The sequence below is a fragment of the Cydia amplana genome, chromosome 1, assembly GCF_948474715.1.
Source record: "Cydia amplana chromosome 1, ilCydAmpl1.1, whole genome shotgun sequence".
Taxonomy (NCBI): Eukaryota; Metazoa; Arthropoda; class Insecta; order Lepidoptera; family Tortricidae; genus Cydia; species Cydia amplana.
The window spans coordinates 11,410,990-11,427,102 of record NC_086069.1 but is presented as its reverse complement, the minus strand read 5'-3'; the positions used below and the strand labels follow the sequence as shown (position 1 = coordinate 11,427,102).

Sequence of the window (16,113 nt, the reverse complement as noted above, 5' to 3'; positions counted from 1 at the left end):
TTTTTAGGTGTATCCTTGTTATCCACAATATTGTTCCTACATTTCTATAGAGTGAGTTACCTACTACATGTTTTTAGCCGTAAAAGCATGGTTAAGCATGAGTATGGTGTTATTTTCCAAACCCTCCTGAAATGTAGGAAATGTAGCTTTAATTGTACAATGTATGCAACATTTAACAAATGGCATCAAAGCTCCAAGCATGTCTTAACTGTCTAACTAACCATTTATCGTGTGAATCCTTTATTTCAATGCAGCTTCTATAGGATTGAGGATGTTTACCAGTTTCTGTAAGTTGACCTTATATTCTGGTAAAATTTTACTAGTGTGCAGTACCTACATAAATAGCTTTTGAAATAAAATATCAATTTAATAGTCATAGTGACGTAAAATATGTATAGAAGCAGTATTTACCGAAGAGCGACATTAATCGAGCGCGGCCTTGCGATGGATTAAAAGAGATTATACTAATTCGTTGTAAGACTCGAGACGTCTTGCCTATATGACGCATGCAGTGCGCACTAAAATGCAATAAAACTGTGACATAACAGAGTAACATAACAGATGCAATTTCATTTCGTTAATTTGTTTTGTTATAAACAAATAAAAACAACTTGTTGCCATGGACGTAAAATACCAACAGATCTTTGTCATGTAACATTATTTTATTCTACTATTATTACCATTATTTCTTAGGCATACATGCTGCGGGTCTTGATTATGCAAATCTTAATATTTGCCCCTCTTCTCTCCTTCATATCATAATATCAAAAAGAACAGACTTTACCAGCCGTAAAAGCGTGTCTTCTGTTGCCGCAAGTGAATTGTGAACGTGACCTTACAGCGCATATCATCAACAGGAGAGCAAGTCCTCTGACTTATGTTTCTATTTAACTGAAACTAAACGCAACAACCCGTATTCCAGACGAACCCGACCGACAGCCACCCGTAGCCATGTGGTCGAGTGTGGCGCGGCGCCGCACCGATCTCGTGCCCACGCTGCCCGCGCCGCGCGCCCCAGGTAGAGCCTACTCCATGACGCGGCTCGACAAGCTGCCGTCGCGTCCCCTCTCCGGCTCGCCCTCCATGCACCACCTCAACAGGACCCGTAAGACTTTCAGGAGCTGAGCTTGGCTGGCGGCTTCGCTTTGGTGATTGACGCTAGGGTAATAGGATGACGCTATGGGTTTTGAATCTTGCTTCGCTTTGGTGACTGACGCTAGCATAAGCTAAACATATGCCTTGGTGTGAAGGCGTTGTGATTGCCGCTTTGGTAACTGAGTCTTAAACAGCAGATGATCTGAAAAATCGTACGCCCATTTATATATTTTTTTACTTAACGTAATACTCAATCTCAATTATAGCAGGATAAGGGCCATAAGATTTTCTGAATGTTTTATACCATTCAATCCATTACCATCAATACCATATCAAACAAAAGGTACCTATATGATTATGCTTGAAATCAACGTGACACTAGGATAGAGCGTCACGAAGATGCTTTTTAAAACATTTCATAACAATTTTTCTTTTGGTAACTAACCCTGCCCTACAATGGGTTCAAAATAATTTTGAATCCTTTTTAACTTCGGTGTTCTGACACAAAGGCGTCTGCGCTTGTTTAAGATAATAAGAAACTTTAGAGATGTTTGAAAGTATTGCTCGAAAGGTTCCTTGCCTTGTTGACTGACAAATTGAAAGAATAACGCGGTCCTTTGATTGGTTTATAAAGCTATTCTGTTTGACGACTTTACGCTAAAGATCTCCTTCTAAAGACCTACTCTGATTCCAAATTACTGTTACCGTCCCTTGCTATTGTTTTGGATGAAATACATAGGTATTACCTTGGTGTGGTTGTTGAAAGCTTTGCTTTACTGTTAACTGAAAAAAGGGAGTTAATTTATATTATTAACAGTATTCAGACATTTCAGATTCAAGAAAGGTTCAGGTTTCATCTTTAATATTTTTTTTCATTTGTCTTAATGTTTCCTATCTTTCTTCTATTTCTTGTGATAAGTGTCTCGTGTCATCGAACTTCAAAATTGTGGGTTTCTATTTGGCTACTGTAAATCTTTTATTTGGTCACTTCGGGGTTGTTTTATTTGGCACTTTCACATTGGGTAAAAGGTGAGCCTATCTCTTAGGTACTCTTAATCCACCACTCTTGAATCACGTAACTTCAAATCAAAGGTAAGTTGGGATCTAACTTATTTTTAATTATGCACTGGGTGTGTACAGCACTGTAATTTTATTTATAAAATTGTAAATAATTTTGTAACGTCTATAATAATATCCCAAATCCTCAGCCCGCTCCTTATATATCTCTTACCGTTCCCACAATTTGATTCTACTGTAAAATCGTACATATTTACGAATACGCAAATATTATAGTACATTACTACAGAGGCCGGGACAAAAGGGGTTGCCGGCCGAAGACATATAGGATAGGTCTGAGGCGGGCAACCCCATATTTCCCGCCGAGGTATGTATGGTGCTTTTCTCAAACATGCAATGAAATAAATAAAATAAAAAATCCACGAAACCCAAGTTTTATTTATAGAAAACTACACCCAAAATATAACTAACACGTACCTATATCTTTATCACGCGTATGTTTTACACGAGTCGTGTATTTTTACTACCCGTATATTTTCATGTATCTTTGATTTTTTCGCCTTGTATCCGTCTGACTGTCGTTTTCGTCACATAAGTTTACATAGTCTTTCATGTTGATATCATGTTTCACATACATCGTTGCTTTATGCTTGGAGTAAATAAGTATAATTTCCAGTTTCCACAATGTTGACGATTTTGTAGTTACTTTCATTTCTTTAAAATATGCCATAAAACTGTTTCTAATAAACTGTAAGCATTTTTCTTAGTTTCTCAAATAATAAAATTGCCATAAGCAACCTTTAAGCAACCATATACATACTTCGTCTTTGACTTGGCGGCAGAGGCAGCAAGTTATTTAAAATCAATTCTGCATACGCTGCCAATTCCAACTCCTACGATTACAATTAATATTAATTTCATTAATTCGCCGGAACTCATATTAAAGTAAAAAAATCAACAACGGACCATAAATCCAATAAAACAGAAATACAGAATGAAAATTTTTCAACTTTGCCTCCATAACAATTTAAAAAAAAATAAGTACGCGTGTTTGAGTAGACCTTTTTACCGCTAACATTTAAAAGATTAAATATTTTAAATGTTTTTATTTGTGTAGTTAAATTTGTAATTTAAATGTTGATTTGATACAAATAAAATTGCAAATTATAGCAAACATTGTTTTTTTTTATAGGCGTAGTGGCAGTGTCATTACGAACCATAAAGCAAATACTGCCTCTAGTTTTTTTAAATGGATGAATGCCACGATGCTGTGTCACAAATATCTGTGAAATGGAAATTAAAAAAGAGGACTTTGCCGGCCTAGGCCTGCAAGATTTGTATGAAATTCCATTAACGACCTCTTGTCCTAGCCGCACCTGAAGTCATACTTTTCAGCCTATTATAAGGAACATAACATCACTATTTCATTGCATGTTTGAGAAAAAATAATTGCAACCTAGCATTACAAACAGGCGTATGTAAAATAAGGTATTCATACGACTAGCCGCGCGCTTGTAAAGCGGCGGATCTGTCCACGAGCGACAAATCTGGCTTAATACAAACGCCGAGCTATGTAGGAACGCTACCCGCTTAATAATCCGCTTTTCAATCAATCAATCAATAACAATACGAGTACTTACGTAATTTTAAACCCACAGTGTGAGAACAGTGTGAAATCCCTATCCTTTATCCTCTCCCCGTCAATGTACTCATACTCCTCGTGCGTTTAACATGAACAAGTCAGGCTCACGTGTAAATACGCCACAGAGCCGCGGTCGGGCGACACGACGCCGGGCTCGCGGCCGTGCAGCGCGCTGTCGGCCGCGCCGCCGCCGCCCGCGCTGCGCGCCCGGCCCGCCCGCCGCCCGCGCCCCGCCTCCATCGCCGGCACCGGCGTCAACACGCCCCGAGGTGAGCCCGCCCGTTCCGCACCATGTCTCCATCTTACTGTTCGTTTGGTACACAATACGGGACACCGTTCACATTGTAGAGTCGGCAAAATTTAGTGTGGGACGGTCCCGTATTGTGTCATCTTTCTAGTTTAAATTTTGTAAGGGTCGTGTCAATTAATCACTTGTATTGACTTCATGTTTCAAGAGAGGCTAATCCTGCGTTGGAATTAGTTAAGTTGTAATTTAGATAAGTAGTTTTAATTAAAATGTGTGTTCCGTGTTAGCCGTGCTTTAGCTTAGCTGTGTAAATAACACGAATGTTGAATGTTGCCCCGTTTGATAGACAGTGTCTGGATGTTGTATCACTAAACAATACCATGGTTCCCAATACTCAATCTAGATTTACCTACCCTTAGATTTCTTCCAAAGTATGAAAATTTTCTTATTGTCTCGGTAATGACCGTATGTTGTAAATTTTGTGATTTTTTTAAACCTCATTTACTTCATAGTTGTATACCTATTAATAGCCCACATTTCACCGAGTCATTCAAGTATCTTTAATACTATCGGGTTCGCCGTTTATTGCATTGATAAAACTTAACGGCTGAACTTAACTGTTATCATATAGAACTTAACGGCTGAGCTTAACTGTTATCATACAAGTACACGATCTTGTGGGCGACAACTCTTAGCCGCAGTGGTCGCTACTGGAACTGACAAATTCTATGCTTAAATTTTGTATCGTGTCAAGCTAAGCCTCCCACAAACTTATCTCTTATTATCAATCCGACCTCACTAAAAATGTTGGCGTATTGTCCTTTTGATATCGTGTAGGAGATAAGTTAACGGGTCAGTGTTCGGGTGTGACAGGCGGGCTGGACACGAGCAGCCCGAGCGCGGCCACGACGCCGTCGGTGTCGCGCGACAGCACGGTGATGGCGGCCGCCGTGCCGCGCCGCGCGCACACCACGCCGCGCCGCCCGCGCCCCGTCTCGCTGCACGTCTCGCGGCCAGGTAATATTGCCCAAAACCTACCCTATTTCAACTAATACAAGGTTCAATTTGATACGGAACGATCGAGCTTTTGCTCGTTCGCTCTGGCAAAAGGGCTTCTATACGTAGCATCTTAGCTGAAAGCATTTAGTTCTTCAGCGGTAGCAAACAAATAACACAAAGTCTGCAGTTCGTTCCAGTGCTAAATGCTCGTATAAATAAATTGCAGCAGTGGCAGCCACCACGCCCACTGCGCCGGGCGAAGGCAAGCCGCCCTTGCACAGAAAGCCAAAGCCCTCCAAAGAGCATGCCAACCGCAAGTCCACGTCCGCGTCGCCCGGCCGCGCGCTCTCGCCTTCGCCCCACCACTCGAAGGAGCCTAGCCAGGACAAAGATGTTGTCAAGGTAAACCTATTACTATTCCCGCGTGATAGGATTCGAAATGTTATGGCGAATTCTCCGACAAACAAAACATAGTTTGCTGATGCAATACTTTTAGTGTGTCATAATTACCTTAATAATTGCAGCAAAAGCCGAGTGATAAGAATCACGTCAACGCGCACGAAGTGAGTCAAAAGCTGGAAGCGTTACAGATACATAATGGAAATGAAATTGCCAGACAGCCACTACACGATAAGGTATGTACGACTTTGTTGATTTGTGAATCTTTACTTTTGGCTGGATAAATAACATTAATTGAATCAACAGTTTTAATAAAGTATCTTTATTTTATTTACTTTTTTTTGTTTAGGTTAATGAAAACAAAGAAAACCAGAATATAAACATAGTCAATCCACCGGTTGCGGTAAATAAAGTAGAAGAGGCCAAGCCTGAAATAGTAGAAGTAAAGAAGCCAGTCGAAGTGCAGAAAGTAGATGATAACAAACAAATTGTAGAAGAAAATAAAGAAATTGTAGAACAAAAAGTAGAAAAAGTCGAGGAGAAAGTAGAAAAAGTAGAGCAAATAATTGAAAAGCCCGAGGAAAAGAAAGAAATTGTTGTAGAAAAGAAAGTAGAAGAAAAGAAAGAAAAGTCGGAAGAGAAAAAAGTTGAAGAAAAGAAAGAACCGTCCCAAGAAAAGGCTGAAGAAAACGAGATGACTGGTAAGTAAAATCTACAGAAATATTGTTATTAGTACTATAGGTTTTTGCCTTAATTTAAACGCTACGTATTAAGGATTTTACGGGTGGTTTTCAGGGCAACCGACTTAATACAACATGTGGAAGAAGAGATGATAGATTAATTGACAATAATAGTGTACATAATTCCGTACTTGAACATTTTGGAAGTAGAAGAATGTGTTTGTAAACATGAAGCGAGCTTAATACCTAAAAAAAAAAACAGTAATAATATCTAGCACAGTACGTCAGCTCATGTGTTGGAAGTTTGAACATCGGTTAAATACTTTTTATTTTACTTTTAAAAGTTGCTAATGACGTAAAATTTCTAATTGGAGGTGGCAGATTGTTCCAACACTTCGTGGCGGCGTATCGAAATGTCTGTCTCGTGTAAGAATGAGTTATTTTTGATCCCCAGCATCTATGATTTCGCGACGCATCACAACGGAGGAGGAAGCCAAGGCCGCGCTGGCCGAGCGCCGCCGCCGCGCCCGCGAGGAGCTGGAGCGGCAGGCCGAGCTCGAGCGGCAGAGGTGAGCCTGCTGGTGACGAGCTGCGTATGTGGCATGTGGCATGTCAATTGCAATTAACCAGTACAAATTGAACCGTAAACCGTTACGGACGATTACAGTTTACGGTTCAATTTATAATGGTCGAAAATAGTCAATTGCATTAACGTTTCGGCCAACACTGCATAGAGGCGAAGCAGGATATTCCGCTCAACTGCCGTCAGGTCTAAACCATGAAAGTGGGAAAAGCCCGTGAAAATGTCCTGTAGATGACGCTCTTCTGGATTTCGGACGATAAGAAAAAAGAAAAAAAAAATATCCTTAGTTATGTTACGTCCGTATAAGCTAAGTTGTATAGGTTCGAACTGCTTATAAAGTTAGATGGCTTTTCTAACGCAGAATTTAAGCTTATTAAGGACTCGAAGTTACTGATGTAATTTTGAAAGTTTACTTCCCCATTATCCGAATTGCGTGGTGTGTAGCAAAAGCTGATTTTAATCTTGTATAGCTAGTCAAGCAAATCTTGTCAGTAAAAAATATTCAAATTTTCTATGGGACGATATCCCTTCGCGCCTACATTTTTCAAATTTGCCGCCTTTTTCTACTGACAAGATCTGCTTGACTAGCTATACTAAAAATTGAGTAGGTATATGCGTGTAATTTCATTGTTTCATTGATTATAATATATTTTTTTAGACTGCAACGCGAAGCCGAGGAGGAGGCCGAAAGGCAACGCCTTGATGAGGAGCGGCAGCGGCGCGAAGAGGAGGAGGCCAAAGAGCTGGCGCGCCTGCAGCGTGCCGAGCAAGAGGAGAAACTTAGGAAAGCCATCGAGGTAGCGTAAAATGTAGTATTGTGATGCTATGCGATTCGAGTTACTGAAAAGTATAAAACAACCGTTTTTCTTAATGTTCCGCAGCCAAAGTGGCAAAAATGTAATCCTTATAGTTTTGTCGTTTTGATTTGATTTGTCATGTTTGTCTGTACGTATGTCACAGCGATTTTACTCGAAAGGTATACGCTATATTTTAATGAAAGTTATAATTATGAAATTATTTTTATGGGGTTGCACTTTGCACTCCATACATGTGTAATATGATATTTCAGTAAAAATTAACTTTGATAGGTCTTAATTTCTAATTTTGAACATGTTGCTATTGGAGATTATAATTTTTTTATTTTTAGTGAATACACACTATAATTTAAATGAAAAATGTGAATTTGGGAGGGAAAAGAAAGGACTCGTGTTAAATGAAAAATTACTTACTTACTTACTTACGTGTAACACGCAGGAACTTTACTTCACTTTTAAGTACTAAGTGTACTTTAAATCAAAGAAGTGTAAACCTCTTAACCCCTCATTTCCCAGGACCTCTCAAATCCATACAATTCCGACTCATATTGGAGCCACTGGGAACTGAGAGGTTAATCCGTGTCTACTTTATTTCAGGCGCAACAGCAACTAGAGCGCTCGGAGGCCGAGCGCAAAGCGCGCGAGGAGGCCGAGCGAGCGGCGCGCGTGGTCGAGGAGAACGAGAAGCGGCGCCAGGCCGAGGAGGCCGAGCGTCTCCGCCGCGAGGAGCTCGAGCGCACCGAGCGCGAGCGCGTGGCGCGCCGCCAGCGCGTCGAGGCCATCATGGCGCGCACGCGCCTCAGGAAGGTAGGCACACGTAGGGTCAACACTCACACGAGAGTTATTAAACCGACACCACGCGCCAGGCCGAGGAGGCCGAGCGTCTCCGCCGCGAGGAGCTCGAGCGCACCGAGCGCGAGCGCGTGGCGCGCCGCCAGCGCGTCGAGGCCATCATGGCGCGCACCCGCCTCAGGAAGGTAGGCACACGCTGGGTCAACACGCACACGAGAGTTATTAAACCGACACCACGCGCCAGGCCGAGGAGGCCGAGCGTCTGCGCCGCGAGGAGCTCGAGCGCACCGAGCGCGAGCGCGTGGCGCGCCGCCAGCGCGTCGAGGCCATCATGGCGCGCACGCGCCTCAGGAAGGTAGGCACACGCAGGGTCAACACTCACACGAGAGTTATTAAACCGACACCACGCGCCAGGCCGAGGAGGCCGAGCGTCTCCGCCGCGAGGAGCTCGAGCGCACCGAGCGCGAGCGCGTGGCGCGCCGCCAGCGCGTCGAGGCCATCATGGCGCGCACCCGCCTCAGGAAGGTAGGCACACGCAGGGTCAACACGCACAAGAGTTATTAATACGAGTACGACACCACGCCGCAGGCCGAGGAGGAATAGGGATGATGACACATGTTGAATTTTATAACAAAATCTAGTAAAATAGATAGCAAACGAGCAATTTATCACAATAATGTGGATATTAAAATAAAATATTGAAAAATTACAAAATTACAGGACCTGAAAGATTCAAAATTTAAGTTTTTTTTAACTTCCAAAAACGATAAAAGTAAGGGTACCATTCGATTCCTTACATTTCATCCAAAAAAATATTGTATAGCAACTATATACATAAACGCAATATTTCACCGACAAAAACGCAATTTTCTTGTTTTGTCCATACGGACGATGCGGTCCAGATGGGCGATGACGTCACGGCCTCTGTCCGTTTTGTATAGGGCGTTTCGCGAGTGAAGTGCGACTGTCGGACTTTGACTACAATTTCTGACTTTTGTGTTACTTTAATGCAATGGGTCCCATATAGACATTTGATCCTAAAAACAAACCCGATCGATTGATACCATAAAAAACAATTAGTCATGTAGCCTATTACCGTGCGCGAACGCGTCGCGTCGGCGCCGTCATGTCACGCGCCCGCCTCGACACCCCTAGCACATGAATGGCGCGACGGTATCTCGCGGCGAGATAGACTACCAGTCTTTTTCTAACTACGTTAATAAAAAAGAAGGGTAGTTTATCTCGCCGCGAGATACTGTCGCGCCAACCATGTGCTAGCCCGGCAGGAAGGTCCTCACGTAAGCACGTACATGGACGGAACTTATGCTTAACACGAGTAACGTCGGGTCGATAATATTGAATGAATGTTTATTTTACCTATTTTTGCATGGGCTTAAAGGTCATCGAGTGACACTATACTGATACCATTTCGTGTTGTTGATTTTCCTTTTACCAAAGTTATACAGGAATAAATTCGCGACTATATACGTTGAAATTATCGAAAATAAAATCGATGATCATAATTGGAAAGAATTTATATTTTTAAATAAACTATGTTATTATAATAATAATTCAGCCTTTATACGTCCCACTGCTGGGCATGTTACTAACTATGTTATTACTTATTATAAAATTATTTGAATTGTTAATTGGTCATCATAAACCGCCGGTAACTCGACACCGAAATTCTGAAAGATGCTTATTATTAAAAAAGCACATTTTAATGTCCCCAGGCCGAAGAAGATAAGAAGCAACAAGAAGAGACGGAGCACCAGGCCGGCGCCGACAACGGCAACGCCGACAACAGCGCGCCAGAACCGCCGCAGGTGCGTGTCTACATCCACACACACACACACACACACACACACACATACACACACACACGCGCGCACACACACACACACACGCGCACACACGCACACGCACACACGCACACACACACACACACATACACACATACACACATACACATATACACAGCCTGTGCCAATACGGTTTACGGACACGGATTCTTACCCTGATACTTACATCCTGAAAATTGCCCTCGGCCCAATCTCATCACCGAAAATGTCACTCGCTCACCAATATTTCTGACACTGGCGTCCGCCAGTGCTAATGCTAAAAAAAACGAACTAATAGTCCTATAGTTCGTTTTTTTTAGCATTAGAAAGAACTTGAAAGAAGGTAAGCGATTTTGACTAAGTCTTTTAATTGAAAAACACTTTTTAAAAATCAATAACTAATACTTATGAAAGCAGAAGACTATAAAAGATCGTATTAGATTCATAATTGTTACATATTTACCGTAACTTATTTTTAAAATGTTAAAAGACACATCAAGATTGATTACCTTATTTCGAATGCTAAAAAAACGAATATAGTATAGACGTTACGTAAATACATGATGGTTACCATTACTCGCAAACGCTAGTTCTATGGTGTTATTATCACATTTAGTGGCAAATTTCTTATTTTTACTCATCCATGTTTAAAAAAAATCTTTTATAGCCATGTATCAATAGTTTAAAAATAAAATTGTCTTCAACTTTCCAAATATCGGGCGGCAGACGCCTAATTAATATAAGAAGTTATGAATTGACCGCCCTTATTTATGAATGAAATCTTTTATTTCAGGCAACTAGTGGCCCATACATAAATACCTTAAAACTAGCATACATATTATATAGTAGTTTATGCAACAGTGATATAATAAGGGTTCTTAAAATTCAAGGGTCGAAGTTACAAAACGAGACGTAGTCGAGTTTTGTAAAAAAAGACCCGAGAATTTTAAGAACCAATTATGAGCTGTTGCATACATTACTTTTTCTATGACAGCTGCAAAAAAAAAAAAAAAAGTTATTATAAAAAAAAGAGTTATTATTAAAAAAAAAGAGTTATTATTTAAAAAAAATTGAGTTATTATTTAAAAAAAAAAGAGTTATTATTGTAAATGAAAACATACCTCTTTCAATCAAGATGATCGGAACTTGTATCTTTAAAAAAAATAAAGCAGTTGTATTATACTCATAAGATGACTGCTAGCAGTCATCTTATGAGCCTATAGACAAAGCATTCAAATGACATTGCTTTAGATATCACTGTCAGTCATTTAATTGACACATTTAAGTGCTGGAGTAGAAAAAAAATATAACTAAACACTAAAAAACACATTATGATTGCGATGCATTACGCAACCCCGCAGTGTCAGGGAACCGGCCGCGGAACCGCCGAAACTTGACACCCTTCGGCCAAAACTCCTCCTTGGTGAAGGTCGCTAGATGTTCAGTCGGAACGGTCACCACAAACGAATTAAAATTCGCATTGTGTCGAGATTCCAACTTCGCGACCCCCAGGATGAATCCGGTTTTTAGGGTTCCGTAGCCAAATGGCAAAAAACGGAACCCTTATAGATTCGTCATGTCTGTCTGTCTGTCCGTCTGTCCGTCTGTCCGTCTGTCTGTCCGTCTGTATGTCACAGCCACTTTTCTCCGAAACTATAAGAACTATACTGTTGAAACTTGGTAAGTAGATGTATTCTGTGAACCGCATTAAGATTTTCACACAAAAATAGAAAAAAAAACAATAAATTTTTGGGGTTCCCCATACTTCGAACTGAAACTCAAAATTTTTTTTTTCATCAAACCCATACGTGTGGGGTATCTATGGATAGGTCTTCAAAAATGATATTGAGGTTTCTAATATCATTTTTTTCTAAACTGAATAGTTTGCGCGAGAGACACTTCCAAAGTGGTAAAATGTGTGTGTCCCCCCTGTAACTTCTAAAATAAGAGAATGATAAAACTAAAAAAAATATATGATGTACATTACCATGTAAACTTTCACCGAAAATTGGTTTGAACGAGATCTAGTAAGTAGTTTTTTTTTTATACGTCTTAAATCGCCTAAATACGGAACCCTTCATGGGCGAGTCCGACTCGCACTTGGCCGCTTTTTATGATTAGTGTCTGTTTATACAGCAGGCTGCAGAGCCCACGCCGGCGGCGGAGCCGGAGGCGGATGAGCCGGCGGCCGTCACCAACAACGGCAACGTCACGGCCGATCTGCTGGGGCTGTCCGACCCACACCCGGTCAGTATCGCGGCACTAGACATGGGCGAAATGTGTCAGTAGAGGGAAAAGATTGATATATATCTTTTTATCATTGGGATATGTATCACTCTTTTATATCTTTAGAGCCAACAGGAGCTAAGATTAAAATATTTTAGGTAAATATACCCGTCTCGCTAACGGAAGCGGCTCCTAAAACTAGTGCGATAAGGACAAGGCGAAAAATCCTGCGTAAAAATATCAAAAATCGAGGTTTCGTACTCGTCTGTTTCCTCCTCCAAAACTTAACCAATCGTAACCAAATTTGGAAATCTAAATGATTATGACATTATCTGTGTCGGACCGTTTTGATTTTTTTACTAATTGATGTCAGTTTTGAATAGCACGCCTCTCATTGCGGCATGGTCAATTAGGCCATTTTTGAAGGGCTCTAGCGCCTTAAAAAACAAAAATATCAAAAAAAGCAAAACGGTCCGACACAGATATTGACAATATTAATCTGTGTTGAAAAAATCATTGCTCTAGCTTCAAAACCCACGGAGGAAACAGTCGAGTACGTTTGTATGGAGAAATGACCACTCCTGTTGGCTCTTTATATCCGTGTGTAACAGTCCTCCCGCTCGCAACATCGGCACTTGCTGACTTTGAGTCATGAGAGAGAGAGAGTAGTTAATTATAATGACGCGTCCGAATCCGTCCGAACGACCGCTGTCGCTCGTTCGTGTTACTTCGGCCGATGCGCGACCGAGACTTCGCTTATCGCTTTCATAAATCGTTGCCGAGGGAGTGAGACGTACGGATATACTGATACATTCGGATTCGTAAAGACAAGAAGAGTGATTCATGAAACGAGAAAGATATATATCTTTTTTATCTATCACTCCGGAGTTACCCATGTCTACGCGGCACAACTGCGCCGACCATCACCCACTGTGTACTCTGGCCTAATTTTGCACCGATTTTGACATGGCTAATGGCGTTATTCATAAACGCGCTCAATTCGCTTTTAATCCTTTAACCTTTTAACCGCCAGCAATTTTTGATCGAGCGTGCTCGTGTCGCCAGTCGCCACCGACAGTAATTGTGCCACGCAGAGTAAGGTTGGCATAGTTACGGGAGTTATAAATGTGCTGTAAAAACCAAATCAGATCTTTGTCTTATTTATCAGACTGGCGAAATGAGCTGGATATGTAATGTCTTATATATCAGACTCTGGCGGTTAAAGGGTTAATCTGTCATCCTAACTTATGCCATAGAGAAAAAAATACATAGAGTGCTCACTCCATACATCAGTTTTATTACCAAAAAGACTATTAGCATCTAGCATCGAGTAGCGGAACTATCAGTACTGCTATTTGACAATAGATGTAGCCACCGACCGGAAAGTCTTATGCTGTTGAGATAAGACTTTCCGGTCGGTGCTACATCTATTGTCAAGTAGCAGTACTGATAGTTCCGCTACTCGTTGCTAGATGTAGACACTGAAATTAATAGTCTGAACTGATGTATGGAGTGAGCACTCTATGTATTTTTTTCTCTATGCTTATGCATTTGTGGAAATGGATAATACATAAATAAACCAATGCAGGTTTACAATTTGGAAGTGCTAAATAAACGATATTTTCATAGAAATTGCACGTTTAATAGGCTGTGCAGGGTTTTTACCACATGTTACTCTTTATAATTTGTCGCAATGCGTAGAATCTTATGAGTTTTACATACATATGTATGACCTTACGAGTTTTCGAAGATGTTTAAATCGGCAAAAGGTTGACCTGTAATACTGGGACGCATTCCTCATAGTAACATTTTTTTTTTCGGAAAATTAATAGACGTTGAATTACTCACTAGAACCAGAGGATAACATTGCTTTCGCGCACCGATTTCAAAACATATATTCAATAAAGAAAGCCTTTCCGCGCTGGTGAAGTGGAAAAAATCATGCTTGTTTCCCTAATTCCCCATTCACTAATCCAATTTTTTGGAATAATACTTCAAAACTATAATACGAGGTTACTCCATTTTTGTTTGTAACGTACATCATATTTATTCAAGATCGAAGACAAATCGCAAGAGCAGCCGACGGCCAAGAGCGCATCAAACGACAACGCCAACAACGCGTTGGCGGCGCCCACCAACAACGGCAACGCCAACAGCATGGCGCACATCTCCGCCTCCTTCCTGCAGGGCGAGCGCGGCGCCGAACTCGCCCAGAAGCAAGCGGCCGACGCCTTCGACGACGACTTTTCCACGCACAACGGCCACGGCGCCGCCGCACGACCACACCCGCTCACGCTGCAGAACGCCATCTAGGGCCCCGACCGAACAAACCGAACTAATCGTTCGCCTGACAACGTCCACGAACGACTTATCGCGGATTAAGCTCTATTTTTAGCCGGTCGAAATTATATCTACGAAAAGGTACGCGATTATCGAGAGATATCTCAATGTAAAAGGTGACGTATTGAACGAACAGAATCAACGGCTCCTATAATAACTAATAAAGCGATTTGTAAAATTAAAATTGTACGCACACACGTGGGACATATTAGTGATCATTGACAATTCCCTTTCTGTTACGTTCAAAATGTCACCCGGTATACATATTGGCTGTCTCATAGACTGATAAGGCGAAGCGTAAACTGCTTTGTAGGTTTGTATGTAAAAATTGGTACGTCTATCGTCGCCATTTAAATAGACTAATCCGATTATGATTTCTAGAAATGGCTGTAATACAAATCAATATGAGTAATTTTGGCAAGTAGTTCCAATAGAAAATCATTCGCGAGTACACATCTACTTGTTATAGTTGCTCGCTTAAACTACCGTGCGTTTCATCTACACTGAAACACTCAAATAAATGTATAGACTTGTGTTTTTATTTTGAGGTTTTTTAATTTTCTAGTTAATCGTATATGTTGAGTATGTGAAAACGTAATATGAAAGGTGCCTTGAAATGTCGGTTTTAAATTTAGTTACTATTTCGGTGCTACAGTTTCTTTAGAATCAGTTTGCAATCACATATGGTTATTTATGAAATTAAAAAATATAGATATAATAGACTTAATTAAGAAATGAATTTGGGAATAAGTATTGCAGTTTTAGCAGCCAATATGTATGCCTTGAGAACGGGTTGTGGGGTATCTGCTTCTCTTTTAGACACAAACAAAAACATGAAACGTCTAGTAAGCTATGCGATTGGGATCAAACTGAGTCAGTACACACACCATTCTGGCTGGATATAAGAATCGCGGTTGTGGAAAATGTGTAGTTGAGCCAGTCATTCGCATCATTAGGAAAAGGCAACTTACAAAAAAAAAGGTCTGTTAAGATCGGTTTTCCTAGGATAGCGGTGCCGTCATATAGCGGCCGTCTCCATACTAAATAATACGGCTAAATATGGATGTCGTAGTATTTGTATGGAGACGGCCGCTATATGACGGCACCGCTATCGGAGGAAACCAAAGCTTAAGAATGTCCACATTTTCTTTTCAATTTCTCGCCTTTTCTAGTGATTCCAATGGCTGACCCAATATAATAAAAATATATCCAGTGGTATAAATATCTATTCGTATATGTCGTATTACATCTGTGGGTTTGATGAGTTGTGAACCACGTTAAACGAATGGTTAAATTTAAATATCGAATATTTAAATTTGAGAAGCAGACTGTTAGTATGAATATATAAAATATTAATGCATTTATATTGCAAATCCTTGATTCTACTAAGATGTTTCCAGGCTTATCATATTGCTAACTTTAAGCAAAGATAATAAT

At 40.7% G+C, this 16,113-nt stretch overlaps 1 protein-coding gene across 1 annotated transcript in view; it reads left to right on the top strand.

Moving 5' to 3' along the window:
- The window catches only part of LOC134647201 (apical junction molecule-like), a 51,061-nt gene extending 36,331 nt beyond the window's left edge, over positions 1–14,730 (top strand). The window contains exons 6-19 of the mRNA XM_063501468.1: positions 923–1,105; positions 3,880–4,023; positions 4,875–5,018; positions 5,227–5,402; positions 5,525–5,635; positions 5,749–6,100; positions 6,534–6,648; positions 7,321–7,459; positions 8,075–8,299; positions 8,344–8,454; positions 8,514–8,624; positions 8,666–8,794; positions 10,003–10,033; positions 14,408–14,730. Of these exons, the coding sequence (XP_063357538.1) occupies positions 923–1,105; positions 3,880–4,023; positions 4,875–5,018; positions 5,227–5,402; positions 5,525–5,635; positions 5,749–6,100; positions 6,534–6,648; positions 7,321–7,459; positions 8,075–8,299; positions 8,344–8,454; positions 8,514–8,624; positions 8,666–8,794; positions 10,003–10,033; positions 14,408–14,649 (2,213 nt within the window). The 3' untranslated portion in view covers positions 14,650–14,730. The remainder of the gene's footprint in view (positions 1–922; positions 1,106–3,879; positions 4,024–4,874; positions 5,019–5,226; positions 5,403–5,524; positions 5,636–5,748; positions 6,101–6,533; positions 6,649–7,320; positions 7,460–8,074; positions 8,300–8,343; positions 8,455–8,513; positions 8,625–8,665; positions 8,795–10,002; positions 10,034–14,407) is intronic.
- The last annotated feature ends 1,383 nt before the right edge of the window (positions 14,731–16,113 follow it).